This window comes from Pteronotus mesoamericanus, unplaced genomic scaffold (genome assembly GCF_021234165.1).
Source record: "Pteronotus mesoamericanus isolate MK-2021 breed Mesoamerican mustached bat unplaced genomic scaffold, CSHL_Meso_final contig_2, whole genome shotgun sequence".
NCBI lineage: Eukaryota > Metazoa > Chordata > Mammalia > Chiroptera > Mormoopidae > Pteronotus > Pteronotus mesoamericanus.
The window spans coordinates 31,703,500-31,725,808 of record NW_026555084.1 but is presented as its reverse complement, the minus strand read 5'-3'; the positions used below and the strand labels follow the sequence as shown (position 1 = coordinate 31,725,808).

The following is a 22,309-nucleotide window of genomic DNA, read 5'->3' as shown; positions in this document are numbered from 1 at the left end:
GAGTTACAGTCATTCCTCGTTTTTTACATGTCAGCTCTTTATAAGCAAGGTTCTGCTACTCTAAATGACGCAATATATATATACGCTGGAGCACAGAGCCCTATTTGTATTTTGATTCATATCGCTAAGAAGAGGTGATCTGATGGAGCAGTTATTTATGTCAAAATACGTAAATATTTTAACACTAAATGGATAAAGCTTTTAAAGTTGCGGAGAGAGAGAAGCCATGATCTGCGGAGCCCAAGGTGAGCTGGGTGCTCTCAGTGCGAGAGGAACACCCCATACCTCTCCAGGCGCTCCGACACCAGGTAAGTCTGGTTGGCATCCATGATGAACGTCAGCTGATTGATGAGGTCATCAGGCTGAATGAGGCCTTCCAGCCGGCCCACCACAGTCATCCTCCGGTCCTTCAGCATAATCATGGCCAGGAACGGATAGGTGTTCTCTCGTAAAGCCTGTGAAACTGACAGGAAGACGACCCCACCGTCAAGAGCAGGACTTTGGAAAAAACAGATCAACTCAAGACTTTCTGCAACAAGCAAGAGAGAACTGCTTTACTCCCAGCTGCTGGGAAAAGAAGGGGGGATTTCATTTACTCTCTGCCTCTTTTCCCTCTTAGTTCCTTCATCTTTTGTTGTTGTTGTTCTTACACATTTGTGTCCGTTCTCCCAGGTAGTTATATTAGAATAGAAGAGGCTCCTCTGGTGGGGGTGTGGTTGTCATGATGACGCTAGGGAAGCCGGCGGATGTCAAGGACCATGTCTCTGCTTAGCGTAACCCTTCCCTGCGGAAGCGGAAGGGACCCGGCCAGCAGGGAACAAGGCTGCGGGTCTTGGCCATCGGCTGGTGCTGACCCCCAGCACCGCCGCCTCCTGTCTCCCCGTGCTCCTACCCAGTCCCCTCCTTTCGCCAGGTCTTCTTTTTGCCCACAAAAAAAGAGCTAGCTTTGCTGTTTCAAAGGCATCTAAAAAGTAGGTCTCTAAATAACCAAGACTTTACCACAACAAAGTTTTACCTCTGATTTCCTTACAGTTTGAAAGAAGAGAGTTTATAAATTTCTATTAAAAAAATCCTTATCTCCTTCTATCCGCCACCTACTACCCCAAAGCCAAATGAGAACAGCGAAGGCAGGCTGCGGGAACTCAGCAGCAGGCAACACATCCGCTGCCTCTTTGGTTCTCCGGATCTAGCACAGCGGCTGGTACACACACTCGAAAGTTGCTGAATGGAAGTAGCTGCAACGTAACTCCGTTTTTCTTCACTGTAAGTCTTTGTATCTCATACTGACTTTTAAAACTAGGTAAGAGTTGTCAGCAAAGAGCTGAACTTCCTGAATCCTTATCAGCACTCAAGGTACTCAAATAACTAACTCATTGTGCAAGAAGCTCTATTAAAATTACTGATGATGAGAATAAACCTTCAGTAAGACGCCCATTAAGATTCAAGGCAAGCTGCTGGCCAGGACTGGGTGTTTTTAAGAATAAAACAGCTCTGGCAAGGGTTAACTGTAAAGAAAGAGCTAGGCTGGGGGGCTGGGTGAAAAAAAGTGAAGGGATCAAGCAGTACCAACTGGCAGTTATGAAACAGTCCCAGGAAGGCAGAGCGGGGCACAGGGAACACTGCCAATCACAGCACTGCATGTGCCAGGCGGATCCGGGCTGATTGGGAGGGTCCCTCCCAGCGTGCACAAGTTACACACACATTTAACCGCTATGCTGTATACCTAAAACAATGTCATAGTAAATGTCAACTGTAACTGAAAAAACATTTTTTTAATTTAAAAAATAAATCAATAAATAAAACGAATGGGCCATAGTCTGCAAGGCCTGGGCGGGCTCCAAAGCTTGCCCCCTGGGCAACCCGGGCCAGGCTGAGGCTCTCTGAGCCCGCTCCCTGCCCCGTGACGCGGAGGAACCGCCGCCCAGCCTCTTGGGGCTGCGCGGAGGGTTAGAGGAGATGACGCAGAAACAGCAACCGACACCGTGTCTGCCACAGATTAATCGTGCAATAAGTGCCCGTCTTTCCAGATTATTCCTGAGACGTCCCAACAGTCACGATGAGGAAGGAGAGCCACCACTTACCCCTATATCCCTCGGGCTTGTTTGTGGAGCACGCCCAGAAGAGCATCCTGGTGTTTATGAGAGAGATCACTTCAGGGGCACAGAGGGTGTTGCTGTGGAGAGGGACGAAAAGCACGTGAGAAGAGCGCGGACGCGAACTCTCAGCAGGTGAGGTCAGGTGAGAGAGAAAACCACCACCCCGCTTACCGACAGAACTCGTCGGAGTCCTGGTGGTCGTCCCCGTGAAGATAAACCAAAAGAAAGCGAAGCTCCCGCTTGGCATCGTTAAGAGCCTGTGGGACACAGAGGGTCACGAATTATCATGATGACTGTGCTCTGGGCGTTTCACTAGGCAAAGGGTCCTAACGGGTACATTTAGGAGCAAAAGGAGAAATGAGGCACTCAGGTGAGCAAGGAGGCGGAGGCAGAGCTAGGCCCCCGCCTTCACACCCTGGAGCTCCTCTCCCTACCAAGGCCCAGGCCAACAAGCTTGACGGGAAACATTTCAGTGCTGGCAGGACCGAAACTGTGGCAGGCACATGAGCGTGCACGGGCTGACAAGTACAAGCCCCTGACAAACCACTGAGGTCAGCTCTTCCCAGCCTAAAGGAAGGTGAGACAGGCAGAGTGGCTGGCCACGTGAAAAAGGAAGTGAGAACGTTGCCACTTTACAGCTCTGACAGCCTCCTAAGTGAGAAAAGGCTGCGAAGGTGACCCCAGGCCCTTTACCGAGTAGGATGGAGGGCGGCAGGACCCAGAGGCATCCTAAAGAGCTTGGTTTTAAGGGGTCTTCAAAGACAAGGCCACAGTGTTCAGGGTTCCTGTGTGTGCTTTTGTATTTGCATAACCCTGAGCCCATTTCAATTCAATTAAGACTTCTGGAATGAGCTCTGGTGGGCTACCCTCAGCATCACAGCACAGAGAGGCGCCGTCCCACTCAGCATCTCCAGCCCTGAGCACCGCGCCTCGCACAGAGTAGGTGCTTCACGCTTGCTGAGTGGGGTGGGAGCAGCCGGGGAGGGAGAGTGGCCGTGAGAAAAAGCAGATGGGAAAGAATCAAAGCAGGAGGTGAAAGTGAGCATTTCTCTTTTTCTCTTGACAGAGTTAGGAATCCTGGTGGATGCAGAATATGACCACCCTTTGGCCTATGCCCACAGTGTTATTTCCACATTTTCTCCAACAATCTAGAGATATGCTCAACACCCAGAGAGCTTGCACTTTTCACCCCACGATAACAAGTGAAGGTCAGTGTGGCTTAGGCTAATGAGATGCGTGGCCTTATTCAGCTTATTATGGTGAGGGATCAAAGACGACTCAGGCTTTGCCTTCAAGGGTCTTGTCGTCCAGCACAGGAGAGGAGACACAGACACAACCAACCAAAATATAGAGAAGAACGTGAGATCACTACGAGAGTAAATGAATCAGCGCTATGAAAGCACAGAAGGAATGACTGCTACTGTAAACTGCAAGGCGGGCCAGGTGGGGCGCAATGACAAGGAAAGGGCCTACGGAGGGGCGACGTGAGCGGGTGGAAGGATGGGCAAGGCTCTAACGAGCAAAACTGGGAGGGCGGCGCTGCGGGCAGAGGAAGCGGCCAAAGCAAAGGCAGGAGGGGACAGTGCAGAATCTGTTCAGAAAACGGGCGGCTGGCACCTGGGTACTGGGAAACGAGTGACGCAGGGAAGACCTCACAGGGAGGCGGGGATTAGACCAGGGCGGCCTGGCTAAAGGGCCCGGTCTCCTCCCCCGTGAGCAGTGAGGAGCGATTCAGGGTTTCTTGGCGAGACTGGCATGATCAGTGCTGGGCTATCCTCTCCTTTGTGGACAGAATCGTATCAACAAATTGGCATCTACATCGTTGGTGGCACTGACCTGGCTGTACGTTCCCTGGTAGAAGACAGGGTGTGCCCTCCCATATTTCTCTTCAAAAGAATGCATAAATGAAACAATGTCCCCAACGGGGTCAGTGACCCGGCTGCGAGGGTCAGGCCGTATAAAACGAAGAGCAAACCTGGGGAGGAAGGAATAAATATCACATGAATCAGCTTACTGTCGTGCACATGGAGCGGGCCGTCTGCAGAGGTTCCCGTCCCGGCATGGCCGCAAGGGGGCGGGCGGTCTGGGGGGAGGACCGTCACACCCGAGAGGACAGCCCGGCTCAAAGGCTGCCGAGCAGCCAGTGTTGTTCCATCTCCTATTCGAGAAGAAGGCGAACTACGAGGGTTATCAATTTCAACACTGGCCTAAACAAATCCTGAGTGCTTTTTGCAGAAAATGTAGGGCTAGAAGAATTGGGAAGGGGAGACGCAGTATCCAAAAAGAACACGGGTCAGGCTGTGTTCCCAGACTCTCTGGAAGGGCACTGCCTAATCCGGGAGCCATGTGACTATGTAAACTCAATTAAATGAAGTGCAATAAAAAAGGCAGTCACTGCAGTCACACTAAGTGCCCAGCAGCCACAGGTGGACAGTGATGGCCACACCAGACGGTGCAGTGATAGAACGTTTCCTCCATGGCAGAAAGTTCTGCTGGACGGCGCTGGCCAGGACACAGCGGTCTCTTTCTGGTTTTCCTACTTGCCTCTCCCTTTCCGTCCTCCTGGAATTTTGAATTTTTCGTGCATACTCTCAAGCTCCTCTAATTACGGACAGAACCTGAAACCCAAACTTGCAGTCATGACTTACTTGCTCTTCAAAGAGGCAAGTAAATTCCGCCTGATGGTTCACGGCTGATGGCGCCCAGGGAGGGAATCACACGACCGACCCAAGGGCGCGGCAGGTTTGGAGACCTGGCAGCCATGGTGAGGTTAAGGAAGGTGCCACCCGTCTGCTTCTGCAGAGCCCACCTCATCATGTGTGCACAGCACACTTATCTATGCTCTGGGTCTCCACAGTAGGCAACGGGGCGGGGGCTCAACAGGTCACTGTGCTGGGGAACATTAAACCAGTTGCCTGGATGACACGGTTGCGTTAAAATTAGTAAAACATGCCATGCATATTTTTTTCCAAGGAAAACAAACAATATTCAAATGCTTGAGGTGGCTAAACTATAACACTTGCCTTACCAAACCTTAAGCCAATTCCAGTTCCTCATCCCTTCAAATTTCCTGTGTGCATACAATTTCACTTGGAATTTCTCCTAATAAAGTCAAACTGATTGACACAAACATTCCAGAGCAAATTAAAAACAAATGTACAAAGTTGTGTAGGGTCAAATAAATGGCAAGGACACTAAACTTTGGGTGGCACACAATGCAATATACAGATAACGTATTATTGAATGGTACACGTGAAACTTACAGAGTCTTTTTAACCAATGTCACCCCAATAGATCTAATTTAAAAAAGAAGCTGTGTATGTGGGTAGAATCCCTTTAGATGATGCATGTATGATAACTTTATTTGAAATTAAGTATTTTAGGATTATTTTATTAGTCTTTAAGTTTTACTTTGATGAATGAACGGCTAAACCTTTAACTTTTTTGTTCTCATTACAATGTATCCCTGGCCCACATAATTTAGAACAATTAGGTTAAAAAAAAAAAACAAAACCCAGCAGAGACGTCACCCCAGACTTCACAAGCCCACCCTTCAGTGAGGCATGGATGGAAGGCGTGCTAACGGGCTTCCTGCTGACAGGTGAGAGCTCTGCCAAAGCGAGGGAGCCATCAAGTGGGCAGCATCCTGAACCGCCACACAGCCGGGTCCGCGCCGGGGCCGGGCTGCCATCTGACCCTGTGTCGGGGCGGCCTCTGGGCCCTCTCCTCAGGCCTCTGCTCCCCGAGCAAGGCAGAGGCTCTCCCGCATTTGAGGGGGGAACCAGCTGCACTGTGTGCAAGGCCCAGACCACAGGTTCAGGCGCTCTCAGCCTGGATGCCCATAAACATTTCAGGCCCCTAAAGCCAAGGTGGGGGCTCATCTACTACTCTGCGCCCTAGACCCCACAGCCCAAGCCTGATGTGCCAGCAGATGGGACCCCCTGGACAATCTGACCCCTGTGCAGCTTCCAGGGCTGAGCTCTCGAAAGGGTATGTAAAGGAAGTGAGACGAAAGGTGAAGGGGCGAAGCACGGGGTGCGCACAGGGAAAGGCTGCAGCACCCGCAACCTGTGGGTCTGTGGGTCGCCGGGCAGAGGCGCTCCTACGGGAGTGTCTGCAGAGGTGAGACTCCTGAAAGCGCCCGGAGGGAACCGAATCATCTCAGGGCAGGAGAGCTGGCTGGGATTATCAGCAGTCAGACGGAGTCACAGATGGCTCCCGGTGAGAGTCACCAGGAGTGTGAAGCTGGGAGGCAACGGGGGTCAGAAAGGAAGGGGTGTGAGGGCTAAGGGCGGGGCGGGGGGGGGGCGAGGGGACAAGCACGGTGGGAGGAGGGCGGGGGGTGAGAAACATGGGCAAGCTGATTCTTGAAAATGACACGCAGGATTACTTTAAAACAATTTCATTTGACCACATCTGTTGTTTTGTCTGAGTAATTTAAAATATTTTCATGCTATGTAAAAAGACTGGTTGGGAAGAGTACTCAATCTGATGACAGATCGGCAAGTCAATACTGACAAGGCATAAACCTTATTCTGGTCTGGGTTTCAGCTTCAAAGTCTACCCTGTTGCTACTAACACAGAAATACAAAGGTACGTACCTAAATATATCAAGTATTGTGTAATAGGTAAACCGGAATGGAAGCATTATCAAGTAATAACCCCATCCGAGCAGCCCCTGAAATTCCAAAAACAGAGTTAAATACCATTCACTCATTCCCTCCTGCCTTACGAATGGCCTGCTCCGCTCCTACTTCATCCCCCGCGCGACGCCTCCTGCAGCTCGGCTCCCTCCTCCTGCCGCCTCTCTCCGTTCTTAATGGCCCACCGCCTTTGCTCTCCTTTCATCTGATACTGTCGTATTTTTGTTTTATCACACAATTTTCATATTAAATCTGCTTCAACATTTTTCTCTATAGCTACTTACGTTAGTTTTCAAGCTCAACTGCAAGTTTCCCTCCCCAAATCATAACTATTCATTCTTCCCTTTTTTCAGATTTGTACATTAAAATATGGTATACAGAAACAGCAAGGAAGATAAGCACTATTACTACGTTGGACATGTGTATATAATTGACAATTATATTAACCACAATTATAAATCTCCATATAGCTGCTAATCTTAGTAATAATGCTAATTACTATTTTAACAATGTTGATTATTGCTGCTGCTGCTATTAACTAGTTTATGTGGCGACAGCGCTCCGGTTTAGGATGCACCGCTTCCGCACCACACTGCGTTAGTCCGGGTCCCGCCCGTGCCCGCAGCAGGGAGCTCTGGAGCCTCAGGGCTGACACCAGGGCTCCAAATACCGAGGAGCCCAAAGCCAACCCGGAAACACGGGCATATACAATATGCTATAGGAATCTGCCCTTCTACTTCAGAATACCCCCAAATGACTGCTTGGGAACTCCATTTAAAAACACTGTCGAGTACTCCACAAAAAGGTGTAATGATGAAGGAAATTCTAACAGTTGCAAAGTTAAAGGGAGTGCTTTCTTGGAATTCTAAATCCAAGTCTAACAGGTGAGTGTAACCCCAAGAATTAAGAGAAACTCTAAAAAGTTCCCTGGAGCTCACTATCGGTATGACCATCTGACCGCCGTAAGGACACTGTGAGCAACGTGAGGTCCCCTCTTCACGCATCTCTGGATCCCCAGCAGCCAAATACCAGGTACCCCGGAGTGCTCTTAAATGCCCGTTGAATTTCACTGCACCGCTTCCTTGCTCCTAGCCCTTTAAGACTAATTTCAAAGACATGGCTAAGGCTCCCAACACAGATTCCAACTATTTCCCTAGAATTAGCTTAAAATTAAGTAAAAAGAAGCAACAAAGAACTCAGCAAACATTCTAACTTAAAACAGGAAGGTCTTGTAAACATGCAGCAAACATTTTTAGACATGTAAATACAACTACTGTGTACTCAAAACAGGGTGCAGAAAATGCTTCAAATAACTGGCAAAGAACGACCTCCCTCCCCGAAAAATGAGTAGTTACTATATTAATTACTATGTTAATTCATTGAAGAATTAAGGAAAATAATAAACCCAATAAATCTACCAAGGCGCCAGGTCTAGCTATACATTCTGAATATTTCGTGTGCTCCTATCATACAGAGGTCAACATAACCAAGTGAATGGACTTATAAGTACAGGGGGAGTCCCAGTTATGAAGTAACTTGCCCTTGGTTGTGGTCTTGAGACAACATAGCTGTAGATCCTGTGGTCTGCTGTGTTCACCTGCAGCGGTCGAGATGGAGGGGGGTTGAAAACACTTGGTACACCCTCTTGCTCATTCAATCTGTCCTGTACAGCAGCCTGAGAAGAAAAAAAGAGTAGAAAGAATTTCAGTGATGCTCAGACCCACTAAGAAGAGATGAGGCAACAGTGGCCTGGTGTTATAAAACAGGTGACCTGAGAAGGACTTGTAACTCGCTCTGGAGGGAGGCCTGTGGGCGAGGGCTCCCGAATTCACACCCAAGAGGAGTACAAGGCGCTTGTCCGGAAGTCCCAGTTAGGCAGCAGGCACACTGCTTCTGCCCGGATGGCGCCTGTTACCGAGGGCGGGTGGGACACAGGCGCTTAGCAGCAGCGGCAGCGGCAGCGGGACAGCGCCCCGGGGCTGTGCACTGGAGCCGTCCGACCGCTTGGCTCTGGAGCAGAGAAACTCAGCCGAAGCCCAGCTCCACGGCTCAAAAAAGGTGCCCAGCTTATGAGCCTGTTTCCTTACACGCAAAATGAAAGAGCAATATTTTTCATGGTTGACTTGAAAATTTAATGAGATGACCATACATAACAATCCGAATACAATTCCTGGCTGTCAGGTGATACTCAGTGAAAAAATCTGCCTTCTTCATTCTGCCCCTGAAAGTGAACACTTGTCCCAGTGTACTGAAAAATTGGCCTTAACCGAAGAAAAGTTTTGTCTTTGCCTTTGGCTTCTTTGGAGATAATCTACATCATACCTGGTAAAAGTGATTCTACACTGAACCTTAGAGTGGATCTGGGCACCCCAGAAAAACGGAACCACGTGATTTAGAGTGGGGACTTTGGATAATGCAGCATCAGTCAGCCTGGAGACTGAGTTCAATCACGCAGGCAACCAATCAAATCAACGTGCCTGTACAGCTCTGGGTGCTGAAGCTGAGGTGAGCTTCCCTGGCGGGCAACACTTACTGCAAACCCTCACATCTACACCAGAGGCAATGTGTCCTCATACTGTGAGAGAGGAGCGTGAGACTACCATATGGGTCTCTTTCTTTAGCTGACTTTCATCCACATCCTTTCCCTGTAATAAACCGTAACTGTAAGTGTAAGAGCTTTCAGTGAGCTCTTCTAGTGCATTATCAGCAATGAGACAGGAATGGGGGACCCCCTGAACTTGCAGATGCTGCCTGAGTCGGGGTGCTCTTTTGGAGGACTTGTGTGCCCTCTAACCTTGGCTTTACACTCACAGTGTGGCCGACTCCAAGTAGTCCTATAGTTCTGTTTTCGAGTATTAAGGGACAAGCCAGTGGTGCAAGAACAGGCTCTCAACAACCGCATGTCCCCATGAAAAGGACCACAGTGGAAGCCCACAGCTGCACTAAGCGGCACCTCGGCACGCGTCATTACCTCGTTCTGGGACACACAGCGAGTGCCAAACCGCGGAGCGCGGACTGCTCGCGCTATGTGAGGCTGACAGGGGCGCCTGTTTCATCGCGAGAGAGGGGTGCTGAGTGCCGAAACATCTTTCTCTCATCAAAATGCAACGAGTACAGGGTTTGATGGATTCTAAATGAATAAAATCTTAAAAAAAATAAAATAAAAGCTTCTCTGATGAGTTTGGTGGGGCAAGTAACGAATTATGTAGTAAAATGCATCGACATTCGGAAGATCTGTAATAATTCAGTGAACCATTATTTTCCAAATAACCAATGCATAAAGTTACAAAACCATGCATTGGTAAGAGATCCTTTCAAAGTACAAGAAAGACCAGCCAGACCTGAAGTAAAAGATGATCGAAGTTCCTTGATAGAGTTTCAAATTCCGAAGTGCAACTAACCTTTAAGAAACTACTACAGTATCAAAGACTATCCAGAGTTATCTGAAAAGGCTATTAAAATACTCCTCCTAGCCCTGGCTGAGGTGGCTCAGCAGACTGAGCTCTGGCCTGGGAACCAACGGGTTGTGGGTTCGATTTCTGGTCAGGGCACATGTCTGGGCTGCAGGCACGTGAGAGGCAACTGATCGGTTTTTCTCCCCACCCCCCTTCCTCTCTTTCTGAAAAATAAATAACATCTTTAAATAAAATAAAAGACTCCTCCCATTTCCAACTATGTATGAGGGTGAAGCCAGATTTTCTTCACATACTTCAACTAAAACTATCACAACAGATTAAAGGCAGAGTTGGATATGAAAATCCTGCTCTTTTCTTTTATGCCACACATGAAAGACATTTGCAAAAATCTGTTAATGTAAGAGTTTATTTTAAAAATATACTTTAACAAAAATTTCAGTTTTAGTTTGTAATATGGTAATAAATAGCAATATACTTAATCCATATAAATAAAAGTTCTTTGGAAGTTCTCAATAATTCTTAAGTGTAAAGAATGACATTCAAAATTTAATAATCTCTGGTTTATTTAGGGAAAAACACATGTATTTTTTAAACAGGCATAAATTTATCTGGAAAAAATTAAAAGAAATTGTAAATACTGCTATGCTGTGGACGTAGGACTGAGAAATAGCGGTAGTCATATTTCATCTTATGTTTTGTTTAAACGTTTTAAAACTGAAATTCTGCACTTAGAAATAGAAGATTCTGGTCTTCCTACTGATATTCCCTCTTCTAAAACAGAAACTTTTGTTTTTATGGAAACCCAAGATGCTGCCTTAGAAATCAGTCCTAGACCAAACGTTTTTCATAAAAAACAACCATAAACTTTAAAAAAATCCTATAATTGTTTTCATGTATTAAGTATTATTTATTGTAAAGATTTTATTTATTTATTTTTAGAGAACGGGCAAGGGAGGAAGAAAAAGAGGGAGACACACATCGATGTGTGGTTGTGTCTCACACGCCCCCTACTGGGGACCTGGCCTGCAACCCAGGCTGTGCCCTGATGGGGAACTGAACTGGCCACCCTCTGCTTCACAGGCCGTCACTCAATCCACTGGGTGACACCAGCCGGGCTTGAATATTATTTTTATGAGTTACTAAAATAGACTAATAAAGTGAAAAAAACTGTAGATAGAGCATGATCCCACCTGTATAAAAAAGAAAATTATATATAAACAAACAAAAAAAGTATGAAGAATATACACTAAAATTTAACGCTGGCAAATAAGAAAAAGAAAAATTAACACTAGCTATCGATGAGTGGTGGGATTACGGGAACCTTTTCCTCTACATGCTTTTTGGACTTCTTTGCCTGTGTGGGGTGCACATACACACGCACTTAATATTTCTGCAAGTCACTGCATGTTCAAGAATGGTTGACAGTGTATCATAATTATAAACCAATAAATAAATAAATCACTTGGGGAATATTAATGAATCAAACTAGAATTCAGTCTTAAATGTAAAAAAGAGTAAAACTAACCAAGCTGTAAAATATCAAGCATTTATCACAAATTGAAATTACCTAGAATTAAGTTCCATGAGAGTAGGGACTTAGTCTCATTCACCGGTATGATGCCAGAACCTAAAATTTAATTGCTCAAAAACAGGTGCTGAATAACTACCACGTGGGAATGTAAGTTATTTTCAGAAATCCAGCACCCTATTCAGGTAACATACCATAATCAAAACAGTAATTTCAACAGAGATCAAAGGGTGTTTGATAAAATTCAACATCCACTCTTGATATATCCAAACTATTAATATGACACAAATGAATGAACTGTCAACAGACATTTACTGAGAGTTTATGAGATATTAGGATTAGTTCATTTAGATCCTGGGAATACACCAGTTAGCAAAACCGGAAAGAAAAAAAAAAAAATCTCTGTTCACATGAAGCTTACACTCTAGTGGATCTACTGCAAAACCACCACCAACATCAGTGACAAGAAAACATACAAGACATTTTAATGAGAACAAAATTTTACTATCACCCATATTAATTGACATTGTTCTGAATTTCTAGTTAATCAATAATCAAATGAAAAAAACAGAAGATCCATATACTGAAAAAAAAATCACTGCATTTCAGATGATGCAAATACCTAGAAAATTCAAAAGAACATACTATAAAATCTGTAAAAAAACAAAAGTTTACATTAAGGTATCTGGTTACAACCAAATATACATGGATGTGTGATTACAACCAAATATACATAGGTGGGTGGGTGGGTGTGGGGTGTGTGTGTGTGTGTGTAAAAAACAGTTTTCTCGCCCTAGATGGTGTGGCTCAGTAGACTGAGCACCAGCCTGTGAACCAAAGGGTCGCTGGTTCGATTCCCAGTGTAGGGCATATGCCTAGGTTGCAGGCCAGGTCCCCAGTAGGGGACGCACAAGATACAACCACACATTGATATTTCTCTCCCTCCCTACCTTCCCTTCTCTTAAACAAACAAACAAACAAACAATCTTTAAAAAAAAAAGCCCTGGCTCTGGGGATTGAGTGCCAGCCTGGGAACCAAAGGGTCGCCAGTTCGATTCTCAGTCTTGGGCACATGCCCGGGTTGCAGTAAGGGGTCCACAAGAGGCAACCACGTACTGCTGTTGTTCTCCCTCTCTCTCTCTCCCCCCCTTCCTCTCTCTCTCAAAACAAACAAACAAACAAAAAAAAAGATGCACTAAATATTGAGGAATTTGGTTACTATCTTTTCTATGATTTTACTGTATAAATTTTGATTATAAACCTTCACCTTTAACACATATTCATTTTTAAAGACCTAAAGAGCTGTAAATCTGAAAAACAAATCTACTGAGAGGAAAGATTCCTGTTGTGGAAAATTACATGTCTTTGAATCATTATCAGACCATGGAAAAAGAAATAAGCTCGGAATAAATCCTGTTTTACCTCTATGTTCCAGTTATGCTGTTCCAAGGTATGACGACATTGATCCATAGATTCTATGCCAGTCAGGTCCTGAAAAGGACAAAAACAAAAAAGTTACTTAGGGAAAAACCAACAGTACATCTGTAGATATTTTCATCCCTGAAAGAATACTTAGGAATACTTCTGGGAAAAGACACTGAGAAGTGTTGAAGATAGCTGGTCAAGTGTGGTAAAATTTCACTATTCAGAATTTATCCAATCAGTTCTAGAACAGAGTACTCCCATAGAACAAAAAAATGAAAATTCTTGTCTTTCACAACTTCAAGGTTTTCAATTAAGACTGATTGAAATTAATATTCTCCTCTCAAATTCATGTTTAAAAAATTATAGATTTCTTCAACCTCCAGTACCAGCAAAATATTCTTCAATGCTAAATAATATTCTGTCTATAATACATAATGATATTATAATGCAAGTTTCCTGCAAAACAGAAAGACTTTCATTAACTTGCATTGTTTTACCTATTGGCATATAACCTAACTTACAATATGAACTGCGTACAACTTTTTGTTAAAAGGAGCCTGTAATTCAGATGCTTCCCTACAATAAGTACTTTCTCTACTCCCTTCTCCTTGGACTCTTTCCCAGGTTGCACTTCGTGTCAGACCCAAGCTCCTTTTCTGGCTCCTCTTCTTGCTTCCCTGTTAACACAGGAAGTTCCCTGAGGAAGTGCCCTCGGTTTTTGACTCTACACCTCTCTCCCTGGCAATCTCATTTAATCCTCAGCCTTCAACCACCCTTTCTACTCAGATGATCCCTAACGTAACTCCTGCACCCACCATCTTTTTTTTGAAGTTTAGGAGCACTTTTTCAACAGCCTATTTAATATTTCCACCAAATCTGGCATCAGCACCTCAAGCATATGTATCATTAAAATCCCTATATGTGCTAACGCACAACCGCCCTCCAAAATATACAGACTAAGATGGCATCTGGAATCTCAGCCTCATCTTTGAGTTCTATCCCTTAACTCCACACTTCAGCACTAATCAAGCTCTGACTGTTCTCTGTAGTACATCTTAACCACATTTCCATCCCCACAGCCACCACCTTTTTATAAAGATTTTTTTTTTCTTAGAGAGAGGGAAAGGGAAGGGGGGGGGGGGAGAGAGAGAGAAACATGGCGAGAGATACATCGTTCATTTGCCAACTGAGAGGACCTGGCCCGCAACCCAGGTATGTGCCCTGGCTGGGAACTGAATCTGCACCCTGGTTTGCAGGCCGGTCCTCAATCCACTGAGCAACACCAGCCAGGGCAAGCCAGCATCTTTAATCAAGCTTTTATAAGATCGCAAGTGAATTATCAAAATAATTATTCTGTCTTCCTCCTAGAGTGTGTGTGTGTGCGTGTGTGTGTGTGTGTGGGGGGGAGAGAGAGAGAGAGAGAGAGAGAGAGAGAGAGAGAGACTCCTCTGCTCAAAACCTTTCAGTTGAATGGATAATAAATTCCAAAATCCTCCAGTTGACATTCAGGTGTTCCTGTAATGTGGCCCCAACCTAGCTTTCTATATTATTTTCTCACTAGTTCCCTTTATGTGCCCAACATTCAACAAATCTAACAGTTCCTGCTGGTGTCTAAATAACCAGACTTTCCATAGGGCTAAATCCTTGCCTTCCTTCAAGGTCTAATACAAAACCCAAGTTCATCCACACATGCTTTCATGCAAAAAATGTCTATTGTTATTGTCTCTCCCTTACAATGTCCAAGAGACTTAGAGATGACTACTGTAACCGTCTCCATCCTCAAGAATCCCTCTGCACCACCAGTGAGCAACAGGAGAAAGAGGCTGATCTCAACCTGACAAGAATGTGGTGACACCACTGATGAGTCAGGAGACCGAGATTTTTGCCTGAGGCCATGGACACGTCTAACCTCTGGATTTTAGCTTCCCTTATGTGCAAAACGGGGATTTGATTTGAACTGGGTATCCTTTCCAGAGCTTAAGAGAACAAAGCAAAAAGTGAGGTCTGAATTCTTTAGGTTGGCTATTGTTTATTTTTGACAATCACACCAGAGGTAATAATAAACTTCACTAATAGCTTTTTTGCGGTTGTTTAAACTGATGTAAAAATTTCCTACTGAAATTGAAAAGCTCTGCTGAGAACCCCCGAGCTCTGCTAAGAGAACCACTGGCTTTGCTGGCTCTGACGGTCCAGGCCTCTCACTAGGGCGGCTGCTGCCTCTGGCTTGTAGCCGCCCCCTCAGCTTCCATTTGCTTTCAGCCCGCTGCAGAGGACTGGCTGTCTGAACACACCTCTTCTCAGAGTGTGAACGACCGTTCTGTCTTTAAATACCAAAATTGTTTTCTACCTTTTTTTAAAAAGATTTTTTTTTATTTATTTATTTAGAGAAGGGGGAAGGCAGACAGAGGGAGAGAAACATCAGCGTATGGTTGCCTCTCACTTGCCCCAACTGAGGACCTGGCCCACAACCCAGGCATGTGCCCTGATTGGGAATCGAACCAGCAACCCCTTGGTTTGCAGGCCGGCACTCAATCCACTGAGCCACACCAGCCAGGGCTCTACCTTTCTTACGCACCTATTATTTTCTACTTTCTACTATGACTGTTACACTCATTCTGCTGCGTTCCCAGACAGAGAACACAGGCAGGCTCCTGGAGAGCGACCGTGCCTCGTCTACAGAATGCTCCACAGTACCTGGCACACAGTAAGGGCTTAAAAAGTTGCAGAAAAAGTTAGTCCAAGTTCAAAGGACCTTTCTGCATAAGCCTCAAATGTTGTAGGTATGAACTGAAATCCTCTATACATTTTCACGAAATTTCATTGTACATTAACACCCTGGCTTTTTTAAACTCCAAATGTTCTTACTAATGCTAAGCTGGCTCTTAAACATACAAATTTGTGCCCTCCCTGCTATGGCTCAATGGAGTGAGTGCCAGCCTGCGAACCAAAAGGTCATCGGTTCGATTCCCCAGGGCACATGCCTAGGTTGCAAGCCAGGTCCCCAGAAGGGGGCACATTAGTGGCAACAACACATTCTCTGCCTTTCATTCTCCCTACCTTCCCCTCTGTCTAAGATAAATGAGTAAAGTCTTTAAAAAAAACCTATTAAAAAAATAAAAACAAATTTGCCAAAAAACCTCTGAACAGCCAAAGCAATCACAGAAAAAAGAACGAAGCCATCTTAGAAAAAAAGAACAAAGACAGAGGTATCACACTCCCTGACCTCAAATTATACTTCAAAGCAACATGGTATTGGCAGAAGAACAGACACACAGACCAATGGAACAGAATTGAGAGCCCAGAAATAAACCCACATGTATACAGGGAAATAATTTTTGACAAAGGAGCCAAAAAGATACAATGGGGGGCAGAGGAAGCCTCTCAGCAAATGGTGCTGGGCCCTGGATGGTGTGGCTCAGTGGACTGAGAGCTGGCTTGTGAACTGAAAGGTCGCTGGTTCAATTCCCAGTCCCGGCACATGCCTGGGTTATAGACCAGGTCCCCAGCTGGGGGGTGTGTGAGAGGCAACCATTCGTTGTTTCTCTCCTTCTTTTCTCCCTTCTTCCCCCTCTCTCTAAAAATAAATAAAATCTAAAAATAAATGGTGCTCGGGAAATTACAAAGCCACACGCAAAAGAATGAAACTAGACTATTTGTCACCATGTACAAAAATTAACTCCAAGTGGATCAAAGACCTAAATATAAGACCTGAAATAATAAAACAGGTAAGAAGAAAACACAGGTACTAAACTTATGGACCTTGGTCTTAGGGAAGATTTTGTGAATTTGATCTTAGAGAAGCAAAAGCAAAAATGAATAAATGGGTCTATATCAAACTAAAAAGCAAAAAAAAAGCCCCAAAAATGAAGAAAAAACCCCCAAAACCCCATCAGCAAAACAAAACAGCATCCGACCTAATGGGAGAAAATGTTAGCAACCAGTATCTCAGATAAGGAGTTAATATCCAAAATAGATAAAGAACTCATACAACTTAACAAAAAAACCCCAACAATCCAAAATGGGCAGAGGATCTGAAAAAACACTTCTCCCAAGAAAACAAGCAAAAGGCCAACAGACATATGAAAAGATGCTCAACTTCACTAGCTATCAGAGAAATGTAAATCAAAACTACAATGAGCTACCACCTCACACCTGTTAGAATGGCGTCATCCACAAGACGGGCAACACCAAGTGTGCGAGAGCTTGTGGAGAAAAATGAACCCTCACGCATGACGGGCGGGAAGCGCAACTGGTACGGCCGCAACGGAAACCCGTGTGGAGCTCCTCCAAAAACTTTCAGAATTACCGTAATTAGCAGTTACCATATGACCAAGCAACCCTCTGCCGCGTATCCACCCGAAAAACTTGAACACACTTTTTTGCAAAGACAGAAGCACCCCTGTGTTCACTGCGGCATTATTCACAGTGGCCAAGACACTGAAACAACTGAAGAGCCTCTGACAGATGGCTGGACAAGAAGAGGTGGCACATGTACACAATGGAACACTGCTCAGCTCTAAGAAGAGATGAAATATTGCCATTTGCGATGACATAGATCGACCTTGAGAATATCATGCTAAGCAAGTAAGTCGAGAGAGGAAAAGTCAAGAACTGCTGATAGGTGGGATAAAAAACTAAAAGCAACAAATTAACAAACAAGACAGACAAAAACTGACAGACACAGCATGCTGGTTTCCAGAGGTGGGGGGTAAGGGGGGGGGGGGTCAAACACACGGTGAAGGAAGGAGAACTGTCTTCAGGTGGTAAATGCACAATGCAATATACAGACGATGTATTACAGAACTGTACACCTGAAAACCTATATAAACTTATTATCCAGTATCACCTCAATAAATTTAATAAAAATGAAAAAAAAAAAAAAAAGACAAGTTTGTACAATCTTCCTGGAAATCAGTCAGTCTGGGAGAGAGCTGGGGATTAGTGTTTTCTTTAAAGCTTCACAGCTGATTCTAATACACAGCCAGGCTACGAAATCTATGGTATTGTACAATTTTATGTAGGACAAGAGATTACAAGTCCTTTATTTAAAAAGAAAAAACTTAAAAAAAAAAAAAGATATTACCACTGTAGGAGGGATCAGGGCAATTGCACATCTTCAATATACTGAAATACTTAACCGAATTTGAAAGCAAAGCCCTTGGGTAAGCCGCGATTCAGGGCGAGCTGGAAGCCCGACTGAACAAGCCTGCTTTCCGTCACTGCTGAGCATTCAGCACGCTCTAGGAATGTGCCAACAAACACCCACTGACCCAGTATTCGACATATCCAGGGAACAGATACAGTCCCTGCTCTCATTAAGTTTGTATCCTACTAGAGAGAGACTGACCAAAATAAGCCACACACCCAGGAGCAAATGAGGGGTTCCTTTGGATTGGGTGCTCAAGGCAGGCCTCTCCAAGGAGAAAACATCTCAGCAGAGATCGAGCTGATGACAAGGGTGTGGCCACTGGAAAATACACTGGAAGAGTATCTGAGACAGAAAGACAAAAATGCAAAAACTCTAGACAAATGGATATATTGTACCATGCATTTGTTAAAAATCCACCCAACTTTACAACACAGTGAACCTTGTATATAAATTTTAAAAATCATTTGGAAACTCATGATCCCAGGCAGACGGTCAGAGAGGAACCTAGTTGTATTACAAATACGCAAAACAGCCTCACTAAAGGCAGCGGCGGGGCTCCGGGCCTAAGTGACTTGGGAAGGAGTGGCGTTTGTAAGGATACAAGCCAAAGGAACTGCACATAAGCACTGTTCTCAAGTTTGTAAGCTTGTTTCCCACGTGTTAATCTGCAAACCACTGTATGTATCCACCTACAGGGAATGAACAATTAAGTGATCGGATGATGGGAGCCGGTCTCCTCACTGCGGGACGTCACAGGCGCCCAGGGGAGGCGGCCAGGATGATCCGTGCGGTGATGCACTCGGGCTGGAGACATCTCGGTGAACATGTTTAGCTTAACATAAATGGTTACATATAGGACCAGTGAGCTTAGTATACACACACCCATGTCCTTGCTGTCGGCTGAGGGCTTATAAAACAACACGTAATGCGTGACAAACACACATAACGCCCAGATCTGTTTTTCATAGCATTGTTGAAAAAATGAAACCAGGATCAGGGAGAAGTAGCCAATTCTAGGACTGGGGCAGGAACTATTCAAGATGAGCACGAAGAATCTTGTGCCAGAAAGAAGTGTTCAAAACCCCACAATAACAGGGTGGTGATGAATTACAATCCCAGTACATGAACACCCACTGGTCCACACTGTTTACGTTTACAGTGCAGAGACCTGACAAACACCGCCTCTGCCCGGCGATCAAAGTCGACAGCAACAGTGGCAAGTCATGCCAATGGAGGTCCCCATCTTTGGTAAGATGTAAAAGCACTTTCCCTCTGTGGTCCTCCTCCCAAAAAACCATCTCCCCGGCCGAATCATGAGAAAAACATCACACAAATGCCAGCTGACAGGCGTTCTCGAAAACACCCGACTGGCACCCCCGACGACTGCCCAGCTCATCAGAAACAAGGGAGGCAGAGGGACCGCCACAGCCAGGGGGCCTACGGAGCCTTGGCTACTAAAGGCACCATGGTGTCCCGGACCAGAAAAAGGACACCAAGTAAACACAGAGGAAGTCTGCGTAAAGAAGGACCTCTAGTTAATAATAATGTATCAACATTGGTTCATTGTGACAAAAGCACCAAACCAATACTGTAGTATGTTAATAGGGAACACTGAGTGCAGGGTATAGGGGAAGTCTGTGTGCTATTTTTGTAACTTTTTTGTAAATCTGTATTCTAAAATAAAAAGTTTATTTAAAAAGTGAAGAGGCCACAACTTCGAGGGAGGGGCTCCTTCTGAGACAGACCAAGCCGGGCGAGCTGGTGGATGGGTGCGAGCAGCGGGCAGGAAGAAAACAGCCACCCCCCCCCGGGCTGGTGCTTCTCAACCCAACGGTGCACCAGAGGCACCTGAGGGAGCCACAGCTGTCCAGGCCCCCACGCTGAGCACTGCGATCAGACTGTCCCGAGGCACAGGAGGCGCAGGAGGCCCTCTCCCAGGACGCAGGCGTCGCCAGCGTCCCCACGCACCGCCCGGGCGGGGAATCACAGACCCGGGGCCTTCATTCTAAGTGCAGCAGAGGGGTCGCAATCATGAGATTTTTATTTTAATTTTTGGTGCATGTTTCTATTTTTTTTTAACTTTATTTTTATCCTTGACACTATTACAGATGTCATGACCATGAATTTTTTTTTTTTTAAGTCAGCCTGGCAGGTGTGTAAGGAATTATCATGAAAGAGAGCAAGAAATGAGCAAGGAGACAGAGGAAGAGCAAAGGGAAGGGAAGGCAGCCGACAGCAGGAGGGCGGCAGCGGGGAGACCAGGGCGGGTCTGGGCTGCGCTCCAACGGCAGAGCCCACAGCGTCGGCCGACAGTTAAACATGCCGGGGTGGGAAAACATGCGGATGGATTCATCGGCTTAAGCAAATGGAATGAGAAAACCTGTTGAAATAATTTTATCTCTGTGAGAAAAATTTATTTCTGGTAAAAGAAAGTATTTTAAAAGATTGGGGGGCGGGGGGTGAGCACAGTCGTGTTTATTCTATTATAACGCGGAACACCCCGAGTGGGAACAGGCCACGTGACCTCCCCACCAGCCGTGGGACGGCCGGGGCCGCCCAAAGGGCCACACGAAAGCCACGCCACTCACCTGGCTCTGTCTCAAAACAGCTGCACTCATAACTCTGATTGGGTTGGCTACTTAGGCTTTAATTTTTGTGTTGGTTTTTTTCTAAACCTAGCATATATTAGGTAAAGAAAGTTTAAACCTAAAGAAAAACTAGGGAAGGGGGAGGTTTCCTTGTGGTCTCAAGCCACTATGGGTTGGCCAAAAAAATTTTTTTTTCTTTCTTTCTTTTTTTTTTTTGGATAAGATGGCTCCAGTAGCGCTTAGTTGTCTTTAACTTCATCCGAAACAATTTTGTTAGATTGTATTGTGACAGCTGTCATGTCAGCGTGCATTAAGAAAACTTACAGAAATTGGTGAATTTTTGTGCAGCCATTTTAATATTAATGGAAGAAAATTAGCAACATTTTTGGCACAGTATGCTATTTCAAGAAAGGTAAAAACATAACTGAAACACACAAAAAAGGGGGCAGTGCATGGAGAAGATGCTGTGACTGATTGAATGTGTCCAAGTGGTTTGTGAAGTTTCCGGCTGGAGATTTCTCGCTGGATGATGCTCCATGGTCAGGTAGACCAGCTGAACATAGCGATCCAATGAGACAGTCACTGAGAACAATCAGCTTTATACCACGGGGGAGATAGCCGAGATATGCAAAACACCCAAATCAGTAAAGTTATTGGTGAAAATGAAAAACGTGTCTTTTATTTTACGGGAAAAAGCTAAATGGACTTTTTTGGCTAACCCAATACAACTGGTTTACATTTTAGTGTACTTCCTTCTAGCCCCCATACTCCAAGAAAAGGATTTAGGATGCTGATTCAACCTCCTTTCCAAACTTTAAAAGAGGAAAAATATTTGATTTTTTGGAAAAGATTTTATTTATTTTTAGAGAAAAGGAAAGGGAGGAAGAGAGGGAGAGAAACATTGACTGGCTGCCTCTCACGTGCCCCCAGCTGGGGACCTGCCAGCCATGTGCCCTGACGGGGAATGGACCGGCGACCACTGGGTTTGCAGAGGTCTGCGGGATGACACCCAGCCCACTGAGCAAGGCCAGTCAGGGCTCCAAACTGTGTTTTGTTTTGTTTTGTTTTAATTCTAGGGGAAACTGCTTATTAGGCTTTGCTTTTTTCCTTTCCAGACGGTAAGCACCTTAAGAATCCGTTTACCTCTGCTTTCTGACTCTCCCGGCGTTTTCTCTCTGAGCTTGGGAACCCATCTCTCCACATCGCTACACGGTCAAGGGTTGGGAGCTCTTTCTCTTCTCTGGGAGACCCTCTCTCCCAGGTGTGTACAGTTTTGAGCATTCTTAGTATATCAAGCACTCCCTTATGCACTGGTCTTTATAAGCATCTTACTGGTTATGTAATATTCCAGTCGGCTAAAATGATTTATATATAAATGTTACAAGTGCTTCTGATTTTTCCGTGTTAAAACGCTACTTTGATGAACATTTCTACTTATAAAGTTTCTCTGTATTTAGGATTTTT

At 45.2% G+C, this 22,309-nt stretch overlaps 1 protein-coding gene across 2 annotated transcripts in view; it reads right to left on the bottom strand.

The window, feature by feature from the left end:
• Positions 1-22,309, bottom strand: part of FAF2 (Fas associated factor family member 2) — a 54,304-nt gene that overhangs the window by 7,761 nt on the left and 24,234 nt on the right. For both annotated transcript variants that reach the window (XM_054568528.1, XM_054568529.1), the window contains 7 exons: positions 13,106-13,174; positions 8,280-8,414; positions 6,698-6,774; positions 3,933-4,071; positions 2,268-2,353; positions 2,082-2,173; positions 286-463 (listed from right to left, as the gene is read on the bottom strand). In XM_054568528.1, the coding sequence (XP_054424503.1) occupies positions 286-463; positions 2,082-2,173; positions 2,268-2,353; positions 3,933-4,071; positions 6,698-6,774; positions 8,280-8,414; positions 13,106-13,174 (776 nt within the window). The remainder of the gene's footprint in view (positions 1-285; positions 464-2,081; positions 2,174-2,267; positions 2,354-3,932; positions 4,072-6,697; positions 6,775-8,279; positions 8,415-13,105; positions 13,175-22,309) is intronic.